A 24,848-nucleotide genomic window follows, 5' to 3' on the forward strand; every position below is an offset into this window, starting at 1 on the left:
GAACAGCTGACATTTGTGTTTGATGTTTACCTTCTTTCTACTCTTTGTGTACAGTTATCTACAGTAAGAGTTACTGTTGAGGCTTTGGAGAAGGTGATCTATAAAGAGAGACCAGGGCAAGACATAGGGATAGGAATCTCTTACCTACTCTCCTTTTTAGGTTAGGACTAAAGGGCTATTAATCATGCTGACATCCTAAGGAGTGCTTGGTTAAAGTCTATATCTCCATTCTCAGGATGCGTGCTTCCTCTGAGTAGACTAGAAGAAATGAGGGGAGAAAGATGAAGAGGTTGTGGTAGGAGATCGGTAGAATGGTTCAGAACAAAGAAAAAATCCAGGAGAAATTCCCAAGTCAATATGCAAATAATTGGAACAGTTCTATATAAAAAGGGCAGAAGTAGCAGGACATTCATGAGGATTAAAATAAAACTAATATGGGCTACACATAGAATTACATTCATCTGGGGCCTGCATCAGTTAGCTCTTTGGACTTGGAATGACAATGACTCCAACTCTTCCCTATGGGGAATTGTGTTTTGAAAGCTGATTTCCTCCCCAGGAACCTGTAGCTTCCCTTTTACTTTCCCATATTTTATTTTTTACTTCCCTTCATTACATCCCTCTTTACTAAGAACATAGACCCCTTACAGTACCTGCATGCTTATTTTAGGGGGGCATCTTGATAGAAATTTGATATGTAACTATATTCACAGACAGGTTTATCAGTCATACTGCTACACTCTCTGTGACATTTGGGAGCCCTTGTGCTACTCCTGAACCTGAATTTTACTGCCCACTCTAGGCTTTTATCACCTTTTCCCTTCTGTGAGTGTTATCAAACTAGACATTAGCCTCTCCCCAGCTACTTCCACTCCACCCTACATGACAGAATGGCATTAATCTTAATGAAGCTCTAATTCTGATTATGTCATAGGCAATAGAGAGACATTGAAATATTTTGAGCAGGAACTTGATATAAAATCTGAAGCCTGCCCAAGCAGGTGCCTGATTCATTTTGAAGTCCAATCCTTAGCCTACCTACCATGGTCAACCTACCATGCCTCAACCAAGGGCAAGAGGAAGGTCAGTGCATGAACATATTGGCTATGCAATGCAGCAACATGACTGCACCTAGTGATAATTTTGTTGCGGGTAGAGGAAGGGGTAACAGATGATACAAACTAGGTAAATAATTTTAAATTAAGTAGTTATTCAAAGTCCAGGGTAAGGGCAGAATTAATAAGAAGAACATACACAATGTATTCATCACATTCTAAAGATTATAGATGGATTCTGTGCTAAGAGGTACAGTACTATCACTTTTTATTCAATTCTCACTACATCCAAGAGTTTAAAGAATAATTGCTATTTCCATTTCCCAGATTAAGAAACTGAGAGTAAAAGAGGAAAAATAATGTACCCAAGGATATACGGCCAAGATGTGGCCAACATTCGAACTCCATCCAACTCCAGAACCCAAGATTCTTCTAAGCAATGATCTGCCTATAAAGATATATTTTTTCTAAGTAGCCTGGGTTGGACATAGCAATTATTCTGGCAACTGGGCCCCATGCCAGGAAGAAACATTCCTTAAGTGCTATAAAACTCGTGTTTTCCCTGGGAGATTTAAACATCATTAGTGAAAAGCTTCATTTGCAATATTGTGTGCGGCCCACTGTAGTGGGCCAGAGCAATGCATTATCACTAACACAAAGAGATTAATTTAATGGGCAATTATATGCTTCCTGCTTTGAAATACTTTCAGGTAACCAATAGTACCATGTTTTCTGTAAATGCCAATTGCCTGTTCCTGGGTACAAAGCATCAGAGAGTTTTGCCATTCTATTCCACACCATCAAGTTCTCTGTGAAGGATGCTCTTTGAAATTGGCATTCAATGCCTCTAGATCTAAGCAAATTGATTCTCTCCCTGTCTCATAATACCGTTTATGCCTCCTATGGCTATGCTCTTTGCTCCTCTTCTCTCATCTACAAGCCAAACTTAGCTCAAATATCAGCCAGTGAAATCTCACATAATCAGTACAAGAAAAACAAAAAAAGAAATAACAACAACAAAAAACAAACACCTTACCTTTTTCTGCCTTCCTTTGCAGTACTGTCAAATTTTAATGTACATTTAAATGTGCAATTTTAATTAATTAATTATTTTTTTATTTCAGCATATTATGGGGGTACAAACGTTAAGGTTGCATACATTGCCCTTGCCTCCCCTCCCCCCTTGAGTCAGAGCTTCAAGCGTGTCCATCCCCCAGACGGTATGCATCTCACTCACTGTGTATGTAAATACCCATCCCCACCTCCCCCCTCCTACCTGCCCAACACCCGATAAATGTTTTTGTGGGTTTTTTAAACATTTACCACTGTGGAGGGGAAGGGCATACCTCTAACCCTTGCTAGCTAGAGGCAAAGATATAAAATGTAACCAATTTTAATTTTTAATGTACAATTTTTTTTTTGGTGGAGGAAGGACAAAGAAGTCATGAAAGGTGGATTCCTGAATCCCTCCCCTGAGAATATGATTTAGTAGTTCTTAGACGAAACCTAGCACTATATTTTGTTCGGTTATTTTCTTTTAACAATTGTCTAGGTGATTCTGATCAATGGTTTTCATTGAAAAACACAGTCCCCTAAATATACTATGCTGTGTTCCCTGTTCTCTTTTCCTCAGTTTCCCAATCCACAAAATGGGAATAGAATTCCAGCTTGAAAAGTTGCAAAGGTCTTCTTTGTCCATTAGGCAATATCCCCACCCTCAGGAACAAAGGTTAGAGTATGAGAATGATCTAATGATGCATGTTTGTTCTTTCCTCCATCACACCCTGTCCCTGCCCCAGCCTTCTGCTTTGCACAGAAAAATGACTTCCTTCACTTACTTTAGGAAATGATGCAGCAGTATCAGAAGCTCAAATTGAGCAGGAAGATGAAGAGGAAAAAAGATCAAAGTGAGGCTTCTGTGCAAGGTGTGTGAGAACATATATTCTGCAGTTACACCAGGGTCTCATCCCATACCTCCATCCACATCCCTTGCTCTGTATGAAACCTTGTCAAGTGACTTATCCTCTGCCTGAGTTTCCTCGTCTGAGAAATGCACAGTAGAATAGTACGTACTTTCAAAGAATGTTGTGAAAATTAAAGGCATACGGGGCTTACATAATACTTTTTCAGTGTTTATGTTAATTGGTCAGCTAAATTTACCTTACATCTTCACCATCATGGCAAATGACAGCCATCCACTATAGTTTCAGGAGATGAGGTTGCTACTAGCAGAGATATGCTATAGAAACTTGATCTCTTGTTAGCACATGGGCATCTAACTGCTAGCTTACATGATGAAATGTGCCCATTGATCATGATAACAGGATAGATCTAGCGCCACTGAAATACTTGGATAATAAACACAATGAAGCACTCAGCACATCTCCCTTCTCCTTAAGAGATAACAGATGGATTTTCCTAAAATCCTAATTTAGCCTAATTTCATTTGTTTAAATATTTCATCCAACAATACAGCATTCTGAGAGTAATTTTACATTGCTCTCCTTGGAATGACTATTCCCTTCTTACTATTAAAACCTCCCCTTATGGTGTTCTATTATTCTGAATAGTTTTAAATATTCACCTTTGATATATATAATAAATTTTCCTAAAATATTTTCCCCCAAGACATGGTTTGTGGCTTTGGAAGATAAACATTGCATGATAGGCTAAATAAACCAAATCAAAATAAGTGTCTAAGCTATTTTCACAGTAATTCCAATTTTTCTTAATTTCTCTGTAATCTTTTTATTTCTACTTTCTTTCATGATTTAGAACAGAGATGGCTTAATAATACATTTAAAGTTTTCAGATTAATGCCCACCCCAGCTTTTATTTTACAGTCCAAATATAAAGTTTTCTTTTGTATTCTTAGTCTTATTGGTTCTAAGAAAGTTATATACAGTTGTTTTCTTTTAATATCAGATTGGTAGCTAAGTTTATAGGTAAACCTTTCTTAAGACGTTTAATCTGAATTAAGCTTATTTCTTGACCAAAATACACCTATGTAGTTGGTTTAGTTTTCAATCTCTGACAAAAGCAAAAATGAAAGGTGAGACAATGCCCGTTGATTTGAACAGAATAATGTAGTTTGGGGGTTTTATATGTTTTAAACTCTGTAAGTTTCACAAACAAGCTGTGACTCATGATATAAGCATAAGCATACTCGATTCATTCTTTATGTGGAGCCAACTATAAACCTGAATCTGGGACATATTTGAGTCATTTCTCCAAAAACATTAAGAAAACCTTATCTGGTGGATTTTTGTGTGTTTGGTTATGTTTTGTAATTTAGTTAACTGTATTAATAATAATATAACTTGAAATAATTTTAACTAGTTATTTTACTGATATACATTAAGGGTTTATTTTGTTTATAACTATTTTAAAATAATTTTTAATATAATCATAAACTTATCGAAGGAGTTTTATAGTAACAATTTTTTCACAACACTAACATGGAACTGCTTGAATTCTCAACACTCCTCATCTTCTTCCTTATCTCTTGAGTTTTTCTTTAGGGATCTCTCAACAGATTCCTATTTCCCCTTTCATATGCAGGTGCTTCCAGATGCCACTGGAAATAAAACTTGAAGAGGAGCAGGATTTTTGCTGATTGTACCCTCTGCTATATCTGATGCGTGCTTGGCAAATAGTAAAGACTGACCATATTGAATGAACAGGCAAATAAATGTCTTCCCTGACTGGGTTTGGCAGCGTTGTCATTCTGGAGTTAAAATCTTATTGCCCTACAGTATTTGCTTTTGTTATCTGTCTTCCTTACTCATCTGGGATTCCTTGCAAATGAAGTTTTTTATTTCCAGATTGTCCTGAAATATTCCCTACACATTGGTTCTGCACATTCATATCTTTTTGCTCCTTAGAATCTGAGTAAATGATTGCTTATAATTGGGACAACCTTGGTGAATATTTAAGGAAAGGTATCCATCTCATAAGGAAAATAAAAGTGGCACCGATTAAAAGTAAGTTTAAATAGGTTGTATTCAATATATGAGAAAATTCTTTTTAAAAAAGTAATTGCTGCCTGCATATGTTAAAGAGAATGGTAAGCCTTTTATAAAGCCTTCAACCCATCTAAATAGAAACAGTTTTTCTCAGAGGCTTAAGGTGATAATGAGGCTTCAAATTGGTAAATTATAAAAATTTTGTGTCTATACCCTTCTAAATGGGGTTAACACTTCTAATAAACCAAAACCACCAAATGGTATGCTTTCTTTGCTTTTTTTTCTCTTAATGTTACAAAGGGAAATTATTGTCAAAGTAACACACTTGGGAAGAAAATAGTACTCTTAAACCAGGAAAAACACCAAAGTTTCCAAGGCTCTATCTCTGTCCAGAATAAGAGCTTGGTAGGGTTGAAACTACATATCAACTAGACTACATGTTCTTTGCTGCACTCAAGGTTGCTGTAAGAAACAGACATTTTTCAGTCTTGAATCTTCACTTTTTCACACAAATGTTCTTTTTATTAGGCTCCATAGAGGACATTTTCCTCACATCTCAGAACAAAGAAAAACTGTGTCCCTCCTGAATGCCTGTATTACTCTTCTTTATACAAACAAATTAGTCATTTTTCACAGAGATGTTTCCCCTGTTTTTACATTAGCTGCCACAGAAAATTGAATGAATTTTAGGGCATATATCCTACAATTACCATCTATATTCCTGTATATGGTATGTTGCCCAGGAGTCTTTCTGAACATTGGTTTCTATTTTCTAATTTATATTCCTTTTACTCTGACTCTCGGAGAATTTATCATCTCCCTTGAATTTATGTACAACTTTGAAGACCTCATCAGGTCCTTTACAAAAAGAAGATATTCAGATAATATGCAAAATATATTTTTCTTGGAAACAAAATGAACATCATATTCCTTTTCCTTGTTTTTATATAATAAAAATTGGTGAGACAGAGTATAAGCTGTCAAAGATAATATAGCACCATCTATAGCCAGACACATTCTTTATAGACTCCATAGTAGTTTCATTAAGTGCAGAGAAGCCATGCTCATTAAAAATTAATGGAACGACTAATATGTTATTTTAACAACCTGAGATTTTCCTTCCCTATAAAATACAGCTTAAATTATTACATGTAATTTATGTAAAAATTATTTTGATTTTGTATTAAAGATAAAATTTTAAATAGTACATGATTACCGTGTAAAATACATTAAACCCTAAAAAACAAAACAAAAAATTATCTATAATCTCACCTCCCAATTCACATATTGATAACATGAATTTTCCTTCTATATTTTTTGCATGTGTATGTGTATAGTGTATAAATATGTGAGCAATTATTTCCATATTGTTTATACTGTACTATATATGTGTGTGTGTATGCTTATTTAAATTATAATGTATAGTTCTTAAATTTTTGCATTTTTATTTACCCTTTTATACTAAATAGTTTCTCCTCATTTTAAAATATAAAAGACTGTTTTTAATGGCTGAATAGTGGATATAAGGTATAAGAATATCAGTATATAAGAATGTTTGCTTCTCACATATCTTGTAAAATTTCATTAATTTACCATAGAGTAAGTTATTTCATGTTGAGATGATGCATGCAAAGGCTTCTTAGGAAAGATATAATAAGTTCCAATGCCAAAATACCTAACAGAAACAGAGACCACTTATCATGTGATCAATAGACATAAATTGAACACAGTCACACAAGGAAGAAATGAACAAACCCAAGCACTTACTAATTTCGGTAGCAATGATTGTTATGTTGTGCCACATGCTTAATTCTCTGTCAAGTGGTGTTGCCAGTGTTATCTTCCCATCATCTGCATTAATGTTGAATTGCCTCTCCAGGTCAGTGTGCCGGTCGATGGAAAACCTACAAAACAGATACATCTGTAATCTACTTCAATGTTGATATGATCTATACTTTCCACAACAGATCTTCAATAATCCTGGGAGAGCCATAGCTGTGAAGTCAAATGAATTGGAAAACTCAGTGGCATAGCAATTTGTAAAACAAAATGACTCAATGAGGCACAAGAAACTTAATAATTATTGTCCAAGGAGCAATTAGCTACATGTGCAACATGTAGGTCATAAACTGTCATCCACTTCAATCGGTATCATCTTCAAAAGTGGATGCTGATGAAGAGTTAATTGGACAATCCATCAGATTCATTAGGCAGCTTATGATAATTAGCAGTTACCACAAAGTATCATATAAAACAATAGACTCAAGTCCAAAGGAGGATGGTGGTAGGCAACATGTTATTTAGGCCAATTCAAGAAAAAATGTATGTTGTGATAAACCTTTATTTGACTGTAATGCATTTACAGAGTTTCATTTTGGTGGTGGTGGTAGTTTATTTTATTTTCATGTTGAGTATGTATTCAGGTTTTCTATTAGTCTCAATCCATAGACATCAGATGATGGTTGATAGGAAATGTTTTCTTAATAAATTAGAATAGATATTTTAACTTATTTACAACACATCCTACTAAATTAAGAATTTTAAATGAAGAAGACCCCAAAGGCAATTACTGTAACAACAACAAAAAAAATAACGGGACATGATCAAATTAAAAAGCTTCTGCACAGCCAAGGAAACTATCATGAGAGCAAACAGACAGCCTATAGAATGAGAGAAAATATCCACATGCTACACATCTGATAAAGGGCTGATAATAAGAATCTATGTAGAACTCAGGAAAATCATCGAGAAAAAAAATCAAACAACTCCATTAAAAACTGGACAAAGGCCATGAACAGAAACTTTTCCAAAAGAAGATAGACTAATTAATGGGCAGCAAATATATGAAAAAATACTCAATATCTCTAATCATTAGGAAAATGTAAATCAAAACCATAAGGAGATATCACTTAACTCCAATGAGAATGACTTTTATCAAAAAGCCCCCAAACAGCAAATATTGGCATAGATGCAGAGAGATAGGAACACACATACACTGCTGGTGGGACTGCAAACTAGTACAACCTCTATTGAAAGTAATATGGAGATATCTCAAAAAGCTACAAGTAGGACTATCATTTGATCCAGCAATCCCACTGCTGGGTATCTACCCAAAGGAAAAAAAAATTCTATAAAAAAGACATCTGAAATCGAATGTTTATAGCAGCACAATTCACAATTGCAAAAATATGGAAACAACCCAGGTGCCCATGAATACATGAGTGGATTAATAAAATATGGTATATGTATATCGTTGAGTTCTACTCAGCCACAAAAAAACAATGGTGATCAAGTACCTCTTGTATTATCCTGGATAGAGCTGGAGCCCATTCTACTAAGTGAAGTATCCCAAGAATGGAAAAACAAGCACCACATGCACTCGCCATCAAATGGATATTAATTGATCAACACTTATGTAGTAGTAACATTCATTGGGTGTCAAGCAGGTGGCAGGGAGGAAGGGATGGGTATAGTCACACCTAATGAGTGTGGTGTGCACCATTTGGGGATGGACACACTTGCAGCTCTGACTTGGGTGGAACAAAGGCAATATAGGTAACATAAACATTTGTAACCCCATAATATGTGGAAATAATAAATAAACAAATAATAATAAATAATAAACAAATACATAAATGCTATGTAAAAACAAGAAAAAAAGAATTTCAAATGAACATGTTAGTAGTTCCTCCACTGAGAAAAAATCTTTCAGATAAGACAATAAGATGTTTAGTATCTTGAGAAAATGACTTTTCTCAGGAACATTAAGTGTCAAGGTAATATAGAAATTATTTTTTCGTGACATTTAATAGTATATTTTTTATATACCAAAATTTGTTTCCTGGCTATGGAATGGTGTATCCAATAAAGTTTATGTCTTGAGGAATACAAGGCAAACTTAAAAAGATTGGTCCATAACTAAGTAGTGAATTATACTAAAAGAGGATAGAATGAGGGCCCAAAGAAGGGTGTGTGCAATTCCAGTCCAGGAGAAAGAACAGATGAAGGCTTTCATGGTTGAGGTGATCTCCTAGGAAGTGCATATGAAATCTCTCTATTTGCTGATACTCATTAACCTCAAATCTGGAACATGGTCCATGGCTAGTTGGTGCTGGGCATATTTTTTACACATATTCTTTATAAACATTTATTATATAATCAAGAATAAGACTGTAATACAAGAGAAAAATAGGCTCTCCATAATCTTCTGTCTATTCATTTATATTGTCAATATTTTAGATTTCATTACAAACATTACATATGTATATGAATGGACATGCATCTACCCATTTTTATCTATACCTATGAAGATAACCATACAGAGAGCTATTTAGATAGCTTCTAGTTAACTAGGTAGATAGGTGGGTATAGATAGATATACATATAGATAATTCCTCCCTCCTTTTAGCTATTTCTTTTTCATTAGACATAGTATGCATATCCTTTATACTGAATTCAAAGGGCATTGCAAAGAGGCATTTCTGTTAAATCCTCCCCACTAAAGACAACCATACTTAAAGACTTTGGAATAATATTTAAAAATACTTAATTATTGACAATGGTTTGCTGATAAATTCTTTTAAAAAAGCATGTAAAATGAAATTATAGCTCCTGATTCAGTAATGACCTAGCTACAAATAAAGCTAGGACACTGATTTCTATCTATGAACCAGACATTTACAAAGCACCTCCATCCCCACTCCCAGCATGCTTGGTGAAATTCAGAAAAGATTTAAGAACTCAGAGGCAGATATGGATTAACAACACTCTCAACAAAATCCTGAGCATGTGGAAATGTTTACTGTAAAGTATCTGAATCTGTTGTATTACAGAAATACCAAAAGCTATTTTCTGGGGGAACAATGATGGTTGATTAGACCAATGATATTCCAACTTTAACTGTAAAATAACTGAACAGACATGTGTTTTGCTTCAGATATTGTGTACACTCTGACTCTTAAAAGAGCTAAGAAATATCTAGAGGATTAATTATCACTTTCTGCATCATATTCATAAATAAATTTTTAGGCATATCTGATTCTGGTAATTTTATTATCTCACTGCTGATATTTCTCACATGCATGCATCAATCAATTTCCCAGAGGTCACAGTAAACAAGAATCAGTTTAATCACTTATACTCATGAATCCCAAATCAGAAACACACTCCATGGCTGTTTGGTTGCTGTTCAGTAATTGCCTAGAACTTCTAGCCTAGATGAAGCAGTAAGAACAATGACTAGGATATATGAAAGTTGGCATTTAAAAAAATGCTGTTTGTTTAATCTCTTATTCAAATGTGTGTCATGCAGATGTCAAATTTGGAGCAAGTTATATCTCTGTTATTTTACATTTTGTTGTTTCTGGAATAATTAGTAAATTCACTGAGCTTTGATTTCTTTGCTGGTGAAATATGAAGTATTCATATCCTAGGAATGGTTGTGAAGATTAAAAATAAAGCATAAATCATCAGCCTCTGACACACAGTAGGTATTAAAGATAGGTTCTTCTTCATCATCATCATCATTCTCATCTCTCCTTAAATGAAACCTTAATAAACTCCTCTATTTAGAGGGCAATGGAGAATGCCTCTTCCCAAATAATTTATAAATGGCAGAAAACTAAAAACAAAACATTTGGGTGTTATTTATCTTCCACAACTCTAACAAAGGCATGGATAATTTTCTCATTTTTTAAAGTTCCAGTTCATGACAGACTTTACGGGGTGAGTCATAAGAATTTATAAAGCAGGCTATAAATACAGCCCTTTAGTAAGATCAGAGGTAAGAATGTCATAATATTACAAGATTACACAATGGAAGGAACTTGATGGGAAAGAAATAACTTACTTTAAAATTCAGTTTAAAGTCTACTTCAACTATTTTGAAAAGCTCCTTGCTGCCTCTATAGAAATTTCACACATTTTCTTTCTTAGTAGACTGTATGATAACAGCTCCCAAGAATGGCTAAACAACGCAAAACTTCTGACTCAACATTATGGTCAACAAGCATGCATTAAACACCAAAATTGTACCAAGCACAGTGCTAGTTGCCTTTTCCTTCTTCCATCCTTCTTCCCTTGGTTTCTTACATAATAAATAAAAGAAAAAGAAAACTCCTAGAGACTAGGACATTTTAGGAATACTAATGTATGATTCATCCTGAAGTCCATGTGTAAACCAAGCACAAAAAAAGCTTACTTTATTCATGCATAAAATGGGGATAGTGACAGTATCTGATCAACAGGATTGTTTTGAGGATCAATGAGATGATACATCTGGGACACTTCACCAGTATATCTGTGTGATCACTCTGTATCACCCGGTGCCAAGGCCTCTTATACCATTTGTATGGCAGTGGCGCCCTTGAATGTTTACACATGCATTCAATTTTCTGAACTGAATACTAGGACACAGAGTTCTATTATTTAAATACTTGAATTTCTCCCCTTTAAAATTCACATGCTGAAATCTCAACTCACAAGGTGACAGCATTAGAAGGTGGAGCCTGTGGGAGTTTTATCAGGACATGAGGGTGCTGCCCTCATAAATGGGATTAGTTCCCTTATGAAAGAGACCTCAGAGAGCTAGCAAGTCCCCTTCAACCATTTGAGGACACAATAAGAAGTTGATAGTCTTCTACCTGAAAGAGGGCCCTTACCAGAGCCTGACCACACTGGCATGTTGATCTTGGACTTCCCAACCTTCAAAACTTCAAGAAGTATATTTGTATCCTTTGTAAGCCATTTATTCTATGGTATATTGCATAGCAGCCCAAATGGACTAAGAAACAGAGTATAACAAATAAAAGATGATTTATTGAATAAATTGATAAGAATTCATTCCTCTCCTGAAAGCCAGGGAATAAAAACTTCCATCTCCCATCTTCTTTATAGACCTCTGGATGAACTTTTAATTCACCTTCATTTCCTGACAAACTCTGCACTGTTGTATGAGAACAGGACCTGGTTTTCTGGCTATGTGTTCCTAGGCTGTCAGAAGAGTCCTTGGCCATAGGCCTTCTCACATAATCATAATTTCCTCATAAAGAACATGAGTCCCCTATCCAGTGGCCTAAGTTCACATTTTGGCTTCATCACCAACATATATGTGAGTTAGTCATGTTATTACTGTTCCCCAATCTATAAAACTAGGAATTATAACATGATTTGTGAGGCTTAAATGAGGTAATGTATACAAAGCACTTATTAAAGTGCTTGAGACCAAAAAATGATCAGGAAATACACATTTAAAAAATCTTTAATGTTAGCAATACTTATTGAGAACCAATGAAAATGTTTCTATTGATTATTCTTGAACCCTTCTCAGAACCAAGCCAGCTCTCCTTTCACCCTTTGCTTCTCTGTCCTTAAATAAGTTCATCTGGGTTTTCACGTCAGTGGAAGCAAGCACACAGATGTCCATTTGAGTGATGAAAAATAAAACTGGGAGAACAAGTGGGGGTGGACACCTATATTTCCAGTACAATTTTAGGTGTTTATTTTTCCACCAACTTTTCTGACCAACGTCTCTATCCATGAACTGACCATTGTAGATTTCAAAGGTTTATTGGACAGGTTGACTTTTGTATTCAAATTAAGTATTATATGAGCTTTTTAAACTTAGTTATAAGATTAAGCACATTAAAAAAATATTCCATTTTTGGAATATGCTCAGAAGATGTTGGCTCCACCCACCCCACCCCCATCCCCTTATCATAGCTATGACAACTCCATCTCTAGCTGCAAAGATTCAGCTTGTTTTATTCTGGTCCTCAAAGCTTCCATCATCTACACCATCATCTTAATTCATCCCTCTCCTCCTACTCATTCCATTATGTGAAACAGCTACAACAGTAGCAATAAAGGAAAATACATAATTACAAAACTCTGATATAAGCTCTTTTCTTAAGCCAATTCACAGAAAAATATTTCAAACAAAAACCAGAGCAGATTAAACATAATAAACCTGGAGTAATAACTTAAATTTTCACATACAATGTATTTGTCTCACGTAAATTCTCAGGATGTCATGATTTAAAGTAGATATCTGAGAAGTACAGTCTTACACCACTTTGCTTTCCTAGGATTCCTAGTGCTCTTCTGAATAGCAGCAGGTGAGGCAAAATGAACACCACCTGAGAAACCAGAAAGTCCTCTTCAGTAGAGTCTGATTTGGGGGAATCTCATTGAAACTATGTACCTATTCTTAATCTCAGATTTTCATTTATAAATAGAAAATATCTACTTCACAGAGTGGTGCTTTGTAGTAAATGAGTTGATAAATGACACACATTAGATACAAAGATAAATAAATAAAAATGATGAGCCAATTCTTCAATCTGTAAAAGATATCTTCAGGCTCAGATTGACTATGGAGATGAAAATCCAGAAATAGAGAGTTATAAATAAGAACTGCCATTCACATCCATTAGTAGCTTTGGGAAAGACATAATTTCCCAAGTGACACTTGAAAACTATTCCCGAACTCTTTGTGGTGTTTATACCAGTGTTTACCAATTTCAAAATATCTGCTGCTATGGGTAGCTCCATAGAGCATTGGCTCCGAGCTAAAGTGATGAGAAGTTATATTGGGTTTTCTAGTTCACAGTTCACCCACAGGAGGCTTTTACAACTAGCCCCGGGCTTTACTGATTGTCCTTTTCTTAAGAATTTCCTCTGCTATTATTCTACAAATATTTACCCGACTTTTGCTCTTTAAGCACAAAGAATGGTTGGTTCATATAACATCACATATGTTGGAATTTTGCACGGCAGTTACTCAATAACTGCTTATTAGAAGGATGTGCAAACATTTATTGTGCATGGTTTATAATTATGTGTGAAACTTGGTGCTGTGAGAAAAGGAATAGATGGGAGAAAAAAGACAAAGAAGAAAAAAAAGAATTAATTTGGGTCTTTCTTTTCATATCGAAATGTGAAATGCCTTCTAACATATTTTAAAAAGCTTAATATTCTTAAGTTTAGTATTGAAGTCTCCATTCTAACTCCTTGAGAAATGTGCACGTATTGGATTTGCTGTTCCTTTGCAGAATTACTTGAGATGTATTAGAGAAAAGACCTTGTTTTGAGAAGAATAGTATGCACATTGGAGAGTCATCTTCCTGCCACAGTAAGAAGAAACTTCTCATTAACACAGCAGGAAGTGGCTTGTGAGAAAATGAGCTCTTTGGGTCATGTTAATGTCAATTCTAATGATGGAAGTTTTGAAAACAGACAGCCTCTTTCTAGTGCAATAGATAGGTTTTAGAAACTGCCTCTTCCTTGATAACCAATATTCACAGAAGCAGAAGCACTATTTAAACATTCTCATTTTTAATCCAACAAATATCCTGATTAGTTTTAATACTACTGTTGCTCTGAACTACAGTAATATTTTTTAGAAGTAAATGCTAAGGAATCCGTCATTTTACTTTTGTGGAATTAATGATACAAACATAAGAAAATTTCTACATGGTTGCTTAGCACCTTGTTCAAAGATAGTAATTTAACACACAGCTCTCTGACCACTGACACAAGCTAATGTCACTGGTTTATTCAATTCAGAGTAGCTTGCAGAGATCAGATGTAAATTTAAGAAAATACCACTGGTGCAGTGGCTGAGAATAGGTCAAAATGGCCAACTGAATATTATGTTGTTGGGAAATAGCACACTACTGGTTTGCTGCTACTTTAGATTAAAAAAAAATAGCATTTACCTAAGTAATATGTTTTCTCAATTAACACAGCCTAACTACATTCATTTCATACCAATCTTTGGCACAAAAATCCCACCTCCTCTGTGTGTATGTGTGTGTGTGTGTGTGTGTGTGTGTAAGATTTATATTAGATTCTTGTTGCTAATATATATATTTAAGATACCGCTACCTCCTTTTCCTCACCCCATGCTCAGTGCCACATACCACACAGAGCCCCCATCTCTTGCTCAATTACTTTTTCTTGTTTGTGATAAATAACATCAGTCTGTGACAATTTCAAGAACATTTTCAGGGTTTTCAGAACCAAGTTTCCAATGTCAAGGAGTTTTCTGTTTTTACTTCCCATGCCTCCAATACAACAAAAGTAAACTTCAGGTTAAGTCTGGAGTGTACACAAGCAGCCATACCTATTATCATAATAATCAGATAAGTGCATAACTAGAGAAGTTATTCTTATCTGCATTCCTTCCACTACAATATTTGTGAAACATCTGATGATTTTTTTTCCAGGGAATAGCTCTTCTATTTCTAACTTCTCTGCTAAGCCAATTTATAGATCTGAACCTCAATTATGTCATTTAAAAAGTGAGAACAAGATTGCCTACCTTAAAAGGTTAAGGTGCAGCCCAAATGAGATAATGCATTCTAGATTCAATTGTGCTTTTAAAAATGGTATCACAGTGAGTGTTTTCATTATTTGTAGAAGTCACTCTGACAAATATCTAAGTATGTTTTAAACAACACTGATGTTTTTAACACATCAGTGTTTTAACTGATTTGAAAGGTTCTGGTGTTGGGGCGTTATATGGAGAAAGCCATCATTTTGTAGTATTTCTACTTGCTATTTTTCACCCAAAGGTTGCAGTAGATTAACTCAACACAATCATTCTCAAGTAGCTTTTACTTTACTTAGGGTCCCATTAGAAATCCCAAATTCCAAATCTATGTCAGTTCATTTGAGCTCCCATTTATTCAGTGTGTGTTGTTTTACAATTTGTTCCACAAATACTTTGGGAAAATTACACAATAAAACCACAGTCTCATATGTCACTTTATGTAGCAAAAAACAATTGCTCCAGAGTAAATCCCACGTAAAGTTTGACTCATGATCAACTCTTCAGTGTTTACATAATACCTTCAGAGAAATTCAAACACATTTTTCCCTGAGTCAAGAAAATAATCATGTTATTACTAAGAATTCTAAATGTGATGATATGGTAACAAAAATGTAAAAATGGAATGCAGTTTTACATGCTGCGAAGGGATGACATTTTAACTTTAATTTTTATTTAATTTCAACAAGGTTTTAGTGATTGTATCTTATTGCCCAGTATAATGCTAAATGTTGAAAAAATCCTCTCCTCTCAGACACATAGGTTGTGACTTTCTCTTTGCTTAGAATAAAAAGTGGAAAGATCAATAATGAAGGAATGCTTGCATTTGCAGTGGGAAAGGGTTTCTAAATGTGCCTTGGAAGTATGCATGCGTGTTTGTGTTGGGGAAGGGGCTTGGTCATAGATGGCACTGGGGGGAGGTGATATCTGTTTTGAGAAACAGAGAGGAGGATTTTTCCAGAGACTGTCTGAGGGAAAACATCCTCAGAAGAGAGCAATGCATATAAAAAGAAACCTGAGGGTTTGGATTTGTTTAGGACACTACAGAATTAAATACCCAGACTAAGTGTAATGGGAGCTTAGATCTGAGAGATAAACATCTAATCCTTTCTCTTTCCATTCTTCCTTTCCATTGCATGCTTTCCTTCCTTCATTCACCCACTTGTAACGAATACCTCCTATGTGTAAGACATTGTGTTAAGTGCCAAAACAGACACCGTGTCGCTCTCATGTAACTTGGTCCATATGTGGAGAAAGGCAATAAAAGTAAATAAGCCTTTTGACAGGTAACAGTAATATAGCCATGAAGAGAACAAGAACAAACAAATCTGAGGTGTATAAAACATTGCAAAAACACTCCTGTAAAAAGAAAGCAAATATTAGAAGTCTGAGTTAGGTAGATGTTCAGTGTGTTTGAAGACTTTTTTTTCCTTTTATTTTATCATATTATGGAGGTTACATATATTGCCCCTCCCACCTCTCCTCCCCCCTGCCAGAACATCAAGCGTGTCTAACCCCCAGGTGGTGCGCACTCCACCCATTATGTAAGTATATATCCTTTCCCTCCTCACCCCTCCCACCTGCCCACCACCCGATAATTTTTTTTTTTACATTTTGGTTACATTGTATATCTTTGCCTCTCCCTAAGAAAGGTTAGAGGTATTCCCTTCCCCCACCACAATGCTTGCCATGACCCTAAGATGTGGGTTTCCCCCCCAATCCCTGGTAAACACTACCACCATTTGAGCACCATAGTTTTAATCAGTCAGTACCAATTTGACGGTGAGTAGATGTGGAGCCCATTTTCTTGATCTTGTGTTGCCTCACTTTGGATAACAGGCTTAAACTTAATCCAGGATGGTGTGGTTGAACTATAAGAGTCAGTGGGGGACCGGCAGCGGTGGCTCATGCCTGTAATCCTAGCACTCTGGGAGGCCGAGATGGGCAGATTGCTCGAGGTCAGGAGTTTGAAACCAGCCTGAGCAAGAGCAAGACCCTGTCTCTACTATAAATAGAAATAAATTAATTGGCCAACTAATTATAGAAAACATAAGCCGGGCATGATGGCACATGCCTGTAGTCCCAGCTATTTGGGAGGCTGAGGCAGTAGGATTGCTTGAGCCCAGGAGTTTGAGGTTGCTGTGAGCTAGGGTGACGCCAAGGCACTCACTTTAGCCTGGGCAACAAAGTGAGACTCTGTCTCACACACACACACACACAAAAAGTCAATGGGGGAAAGGTATCAAGGAGCAGGTCATGAAGGACCTTCGAAACCATGCTAAGGAATTTAATTTTTTTCCTGTAGGAAATAAGAGGCCCTCGAAAGAAATATATAGTAGGAGAATCATATGTTCTAAACCACAGCTGAATTCTATAGGACTTTCTGTGGTGGTAGAATTACGCTCTGTATTATCCAGTATGGTAACCACTAACTACATGTGGCAATCTAACTAATGTCACTGAGGAACTAATTTTTTTTTTACTTTATTTCATTTGAATCAATTTTCTGTAAATTCCAAGAGCCACAGGTGGCAAGTTGCTACCATATTGGGCAGTACAGATCTAAACTGAGCTAGAGATCACCTTGATAGCTGCGTGGGCATCAAAGGATGGGAGATGAGCAAATGAGGTTGTTATAACTACTCAAGTTAGAGATGATGGTATTTGAGCTTAGGCAGTAAAATAAACTGGGCATCATGACTATTTGATAGAAAGTAAAGAAGATGGAGGAGTATTGATGAAACACATATAGAAGTTTTATAACATGTTCAATTAATCTACGTTGCTTTTTAAATTGGAAAAAAAAACCTCTCCTTTCATTTTAGACATTTCTATGTAATTGTTCAAATACAACAAATGGGTCATAAATATGAACAAAAATGTTAGCAAAAGCTGGTTAAATCTTTGTAGAAATGCATGGAATCTAGAACTTTCAGTGGCTATGTGAAATTTATATCTGGCGTGTGCTTTCCTATGATGAGAGGTTAGGAATTGTGAGGATAACCTATCTTACAATGAAGGCTAGTGGTGACTTTAATCCTCACTGCTTACCCTGAGGACACAGGAATCCTGATCACTTTCTATGAATGTCCAAAGGCCCATGCTGACTCAAAAATGCCAGGGGCAATCTAGGAGTGAAGAGCATCCTTCATCTCCCTCAAAAGATATATTTTTAGAGCTGTTGATTATGCCAGTGATGATTTCTCTCCATATGAAAGAATCAAGGCTGATAAATGCTAACAGATGACAGAATAGAGTGTGACATAGAACAACTGCTTTATTAGGCAGCAGTATGGACCATAAGACCATATCCAGTATTAATATGTATTATTGTATCCTTCTTAATTTCCAGGCTCTCTGCTAAGCACTATATATTAATTTATCATTTGAAACTTCTTATAGACTAGTGGTGTAGCCCATATAAATTTTCCTGTCTCTCGATGTCTGTGGTTATAAAACGAGGATAATATGGATTTTTCCCAGTCATAACATTAGTAAGATAATATGTATAATATCCTGACCTAATATCTGGCACATCATAAACTCTTACTAAATGTTGAATAGCTATGAGGATGGTGGTATTTGGTTACATAAGTCAAAATCATTTACAATATAGAAAAAAGTATCCATGAAATGCATGCACACCCAAAGATTAATTAATAAAAGATTTAGTAGTGTACAACTATATACCAAAACAGATTTTTTAAATGTCATAAATTTATATATACTTTCAATTTTAATTGGTCCTGCAGGTTCATTTAGCAAATGCTAAGGACTGGTAATTGACTGGTGTATAATATAAGATGTGGTCTGCTAACTCTTAAAGACTAGAGATATATTTATATAGAAATAACTTCTTTGCTTGTCTAATACACAATAGTAATAGCATAAGCACACCATTACAGTTTTCTGCCAGATGTAACTCTTTCTTGGGGACAAAATTATTTTATGCCAAAAATATCCCTAAACACAATGTCTAATCATGTGGTCTAACCTAGTCTTGTATATTTAAATAATCTCAAAGCCCAGGATCATGTACTTAATGTTCAAAAGAGGTTAGCCAGAAACTCTTCCTCTTCTGCCAGTGAATGGACCACCCCCTTCACCCTGGTGTGCACCCTGCACCCTTCCAGATCTATTCTGTCCAATTTCAGACCCTTGGCTTTGGAAGAGCATTTCAGTCTTTTCATGTCCTTTGCACCATGAAATATATTTCCCATGACTTCGACCCTTCCTAAAGACATTCATAAATCTTATTCTCATTTACCATGATGCTACCTCTCTTAGCAGATCATTCCAGACTTGCTTTGTACCCTGTGGCCCATTTCAAAGGCATCTCAGCTAGGCCTCATCCCATTCCCCAGCAAACAGACGTCATACACACAGGGTAGATCTAATAAACCTTTGATAAATGGATGAAAGTGGAATTTCTCCATTTTTACCATGCTCTCTTCCTACAATATGCAATATTATGTTTTCCTCTGCAACATTAAGTCCAATCTGATTGTCCTTTATCAAAAGCAAGGTTGTATAATACATCGTGTCAAACCAGAATGTGGAAATAAAAGGGAAAATAAAGGCTTAGCTGAAATGAGTCCCATAAATATTTGAACATCAGATAAGGATGTCAATCTCCCTTTGTCATGATGCAAAATAGAAGACTTATTTTGCCTTATGAGTATAATAATGTTAGATATCATGGCTCAGCCTGCACAAGCATCTCTGTTTCTCTCAGAATGTAAGTATTCTTATTAAGTTTCATTCCCTAGAGGGGACAGATGCTTCACCAATCAGGGAAGGAAAAAAAAACTGTTTTTAAACCCTTGATCAGCACTTTTTTTGTTTTTCTCTCTCAAGATTCTTATGCTATTTTTACTACCTTACATCAGTTGTTTTAAAATATTTTACTAATACATACAATTTAATAATTATTTAAAATTAATAGCCAGGTTTACAATATCACACTGATAACATTTCTGGCAACTTGATTTGCCACTATAATGTCTGCATCTAAGAATGTGTAACACGTATATGTTTACCTAAGGAAAGACATCATAGGTTTAGAAGTATGGTGGCAATGTGTGAATTTGGGAGCTAGACAGCTAGCAGTGCAAATTTCATCAAATACTTCATTACTATAGAGATTAAGTGAGCTTATCCATGGTAGACATGGAAATGTGCTGTGCAGATTCTCTTTCCTGGAAGGATGCCAGAGGTGTGAAGGTCATGGTCAGTACACAGTTTCCAACTACCCACTCTTTGAGGTCCACCTCAGTTTCAGGGAGTCCCCTCTACAGGAGTTGTCTGGAGATTAAGCAAACAGAGGTATAAAGGTCCTACCAGGTTGGCATGATGTGGAACTCAACTGATGGGCAATACTAACTCCAGAGAGATCCACTAGGTTGGGCCAAGGTTTTGCTAGGATTGAGTTGCAGTTTGATTTCCTCCCCTTCCTATCCTGCTTTCACAGGTGTTGATCCCTAAAAAAACACCATGCACCTCAAACTTCATCTACTTCCATAAAGCACAACTGTAACACATTTGCTTAATAGGAATAAGAATATGTGTAATTCATAGAGTTAATGTGACAAAGCGTAAATGAGATATAGGCAAAGGACACAATACTAAAATGCTCAATATGCATGTGTAGAAGATCCACAAAATATTTTCAGAAACCCTTGCCGAATACCTACTATATTCCTGGAGAATACATGTGAGGCTTTAATGAATATACCACAGCAAGTCTATTCTAAGTGAAATTCTGGTTCATGTCACCTCATGCATTTAGGCAGAGAAAAGCTGCTAAAGTCAGAGAATTTTCCAAGACATTGAAATGCAGAGACTAGGGTTTGGGCTAAGACATTCACCAACCTCAATTCCAAATATGTTTACTATAGCCATCACTGAAGTCTGAAGGAGAAACACATGGCTTTATAGTAAATCCATGAAGGTAACAACTAAGTTCCCCACTCCAAGCAGGTAAGCATTGCAGCATTTGTCAGGATGCCCCTTTACATGTGATAATTATGGAAATTTTCCCAAAAGCTACACTAAAGATGCCAGCTTTTTCTGGCAAACTCAACACAAGTGTGTGCTGTCACGAGCCCCATGAGTATTAAGGTTCCAGGGGATCTACAGCAAGTATAGGGAATGACAATTCTCATCACATGTAAATGGATTCTAATACAAAGAATTTGTATGACTGGTAATGTTTTAAAAATTATTTTAAGAATTTTATCTTTAGGGAATTTGTGAAACAGAGTAAAATCCTGGCATGATATAGAAGCCAACTCTTCAAATTACTGATGGAAATCCAATTCCTGAGTCTAATATAAGGATTGACAAACATTTTTGTAAAGCAAATATTTTAGAATTTGCAATTTATATTCTGCCACAACTACTCAACTCTGCAGTTGTAGGACATAAAAGAATGACTGTGGCTGTGTTCCAATAAAATTTTATTTAGAAAAAAAAAGCAGTAGGCCAGGTCTGGACCAGAGGCTGACCCCTGGCCTAGTGTAATGGAAACAAATTATTCACTAATGTCATAAGTTCTTCTCAGTTTAGTAAGCTCTTTGGAAAGAAAAATGGGTGAAATTCATAAAACAACAATCTATTGAGAACAAGTGATATGTGCAATGCTCAATGCATCAGAATCCAAAGCACAGATCAGCACAGAAACCTGTGTGGCCCTCTCTTACATTAGCATGGCTCTCTGTGTGCACTGGATACTCTGCAGAGCCAAACAAGGTTCAAAGATCAAATGGGCAACTTACATTCTTTCCTTCTCAGAGAGTGCAATGCACCTTAGCAACTCACCCGCAAGAGCCTATAGCAAAGAAATTTGATTTCAAATGGATCTGGTCACAATTCTTTAGTCCCAATAGTGTTTCTTAGAGCTCCATTAGGGAGACACTGTCCTTGGAAAAAGACAGTGTGTATCTATTTTTCAAATTTAACAGGCATAAATGCACTTTGATATTATAAGAAATGTTTTGTTAAACATTGGTTTGCAGCCTCTATATAGAAAATTTATAGGAAGATAAAATTTTGAGCCAACTGCAAGTGAAGATGCTATTTAGAGGCACACATAATGAAATAAACCCCTTAGTTATGAATCAGTTATTATATTCCACTGAACTCCAACTGTTTCTTTCTCACTGCTTAATTTCATTCTAGCTTTTGTTATTATGCCTAAAGAAACCATTTTAACATTTTCTCGCATGCACTTTGAGTATCAAAAAATTCCATCTACAAGTTTTCAGCTTTTCGCCTCTAATTGCTCCACCGGTTGCTCTAACTGCTTTAATAAATAATATTATCTGAGTTCTGCTAGTCCCAGAATTCTAAGGTTTCTGTATCACATATCATTTATTATTCCTCTAAAGAGAAAAAGGAGCCTTTTTTCTACCCAAATAATTTCTTTATAGTCATAGAGAAAGAAAGAGGGGGAGAGATAAAAAAAATGAAAGAAAATAATAAATTACAATCCACTCTCAAAATTACCACTAGGTTCTCTATAGTGTGAGATATTTTCACTTTAAATTATTGGCATCCCTGGATATCTATGGTTGCTTTTATTCAAATTTCATTAAGAAGCCTCTTCCTCCATGTAGCCCCTAAAGCTCCACAACCTGGTTTTATATATCATTTTCAGATAGCATATATAAAAGGCTAGTTAGATAACTGTGAAGGGATTCAGTTTTCCAGGGGTATTCAGCCAGTCTCCTTACTCTAGGTTCACAAAATCAGAGGCTCTGTCTTCATAGAAATCTCCTGAAAAATTGTAGGCTTAACTGATATCATTTGGGCAACTAAATAAGCTAAAATATATATGAATGAATAAATGACTTAATGTGAATGAATGTATAGATGGGCATATTAATATATGACGATGAGTTTATTATTGTTAGTTGGATAAGCAGGTATAGTGAGTTTTTGGAAACAGTGTTGAAAGAGTCCATACATTTGAATGGAGAGACAACCAAACTTTTAATCTGGCCACGAGAGTGCAGGAATTAAATGAAATAAGTTTTAATTATTTAAAAATATCGTACACAGTAGGTGGGGATGCAAAATGATGCAACTGTTATGGAAAACAGAATGGAAGTTCTTCAAAAAACTTTAAAAAGAACTACCATATGATTTAGCAATCCCACTTTGGAGTATTTATACAAAACAACTGAAATCAGGATCTTGAAGAAACATTAGCATTCCCACATTCATTGTATTTGCAATAGCTAAGATGTGGAAATAACCTAAATGTTCATTGACTAATGAATGGATAAAGAAAATGTGGTATGTAGATACAATGGAATACTATTCAGCTTTTAAAAAGAAGGAAATCCTGAAATATGCAACAACATGAATGAATGTTGAGGACATTGGGATAAGTGAAATAAGCCAGTCACAAAAGGACATATACTGTATAGTCCACTTATATGAGATATCCAAAATAGTCAAACTTAAAGAATCAGAGAGAAGGATTGTGGTTGCCAGGCATTGGTGGGGATGTGGGGGACATGCAGAGTTGCTCATGAATGGGCATAAAGTTTTAGCTATGCAAAACGAGTAAGTTCTAGAGATGTGCTATACAGTATTGTACCTATGGTTAATAATACTGTGTTGTGCATTTATAAATCTTATAATATTTATAAGTGGACCTCATATTAAGTGTTCTTAAGACACAGAATCTCATGCACAAGCATGCATGTGTATACACACACATACACACAAGCAAGCTAGGTTCTTACCAAAAATGAGAGTTACTACAAGATTGAGGAGGGGAATCAATCAATACACAGTCAATCACCCCAATTAACACCAATATCGCTATAGTAAGAAATATTTCCATTTTAGCATCATTGGATACCATGTCTGTAAAGAGTGTTTTCGGAAGAGCTCATTAGCAGCCAGGCTAGTAACTGAGATGAATTATAAAACTTCCAGAATATCAGTAGAAAAAATAGTACAAAATTTGATAATATTAGCCTAAATCCAATGCTCCTGTATTGAGTGGGCACTTATATTCCAGAGAGGAATTAAGACAACAGAGCACTGTGGCCACCATGATCATGTCAGCTTTCGACTCTGCCTGCTGAATGGCCATCATCCCCATGTTAATTTAAGCAGCTCTTGCAGTGTGAGCTTGGAAAGAAATAGGAAATGACTACTTTAGAAACAATCACATATCATCTCAAAGCTGTGGCAACATCCAATATACACTTGAAAATAAATTTACAGAGAGAAAAAATGGGCCATAGCAGGTCTGCATAAAAGCACTGATGTATTTGTAATAGCTACTCTGTAGTAGGAATTTTTACCTTAAGTATAAATAATTGGTTGCATATAGCAACAGTTTAGAGTGTTGGTCACAAAGTATGAGCTCAATAAATATCAGCTGCTATCATCCTACTTCTCACTTAAGATTCTATAACTAATTAGAGCATGCATAAACACAGTGGCCACTGGTAAGATGGAACTTGGGTTTAAACCCGG

General features: G+C 35.6%; 1 protein-coding gene across 2 annotated transcripts in view; it reads right to left on the reverse strand.

Moving 5' to 3' along the window:
- CDH8 (cadherin 8) overlaps positions 1-24,848 on the reverse strand; it is a 359,018-nt gene that overhangs the window by 135,904 nt on the left and 198,266 nt on the right. For both annotated transcript variants that reach the window (XM_012781565.2, XM_012781533.2), the window contains exon 8: positions 6,788-6,924. In XM_012781565.2, the coding sequence (XP_012637019.1) occupies positions 6,788-6,924 (137 nt within the window). The remainder of the gene's footprint in view (positions 1-6,787; positions 6,925-24,848) is intronic.

Source organism: Microcebus murinus, chromosome 20 (assembly GCF_040939455.1).
Source record: "Microcebus murinus isolate Inina chromosome 20, M.murinus_Inina_mat1.0, whole genome shotgun sequence".
Classification (NCBI taxonomy): Eukaryota; Metazoa; Chordata; class Mammalia; order Primates; family Cheirogaleidae; genus Microcebus; species Microcebus murinus.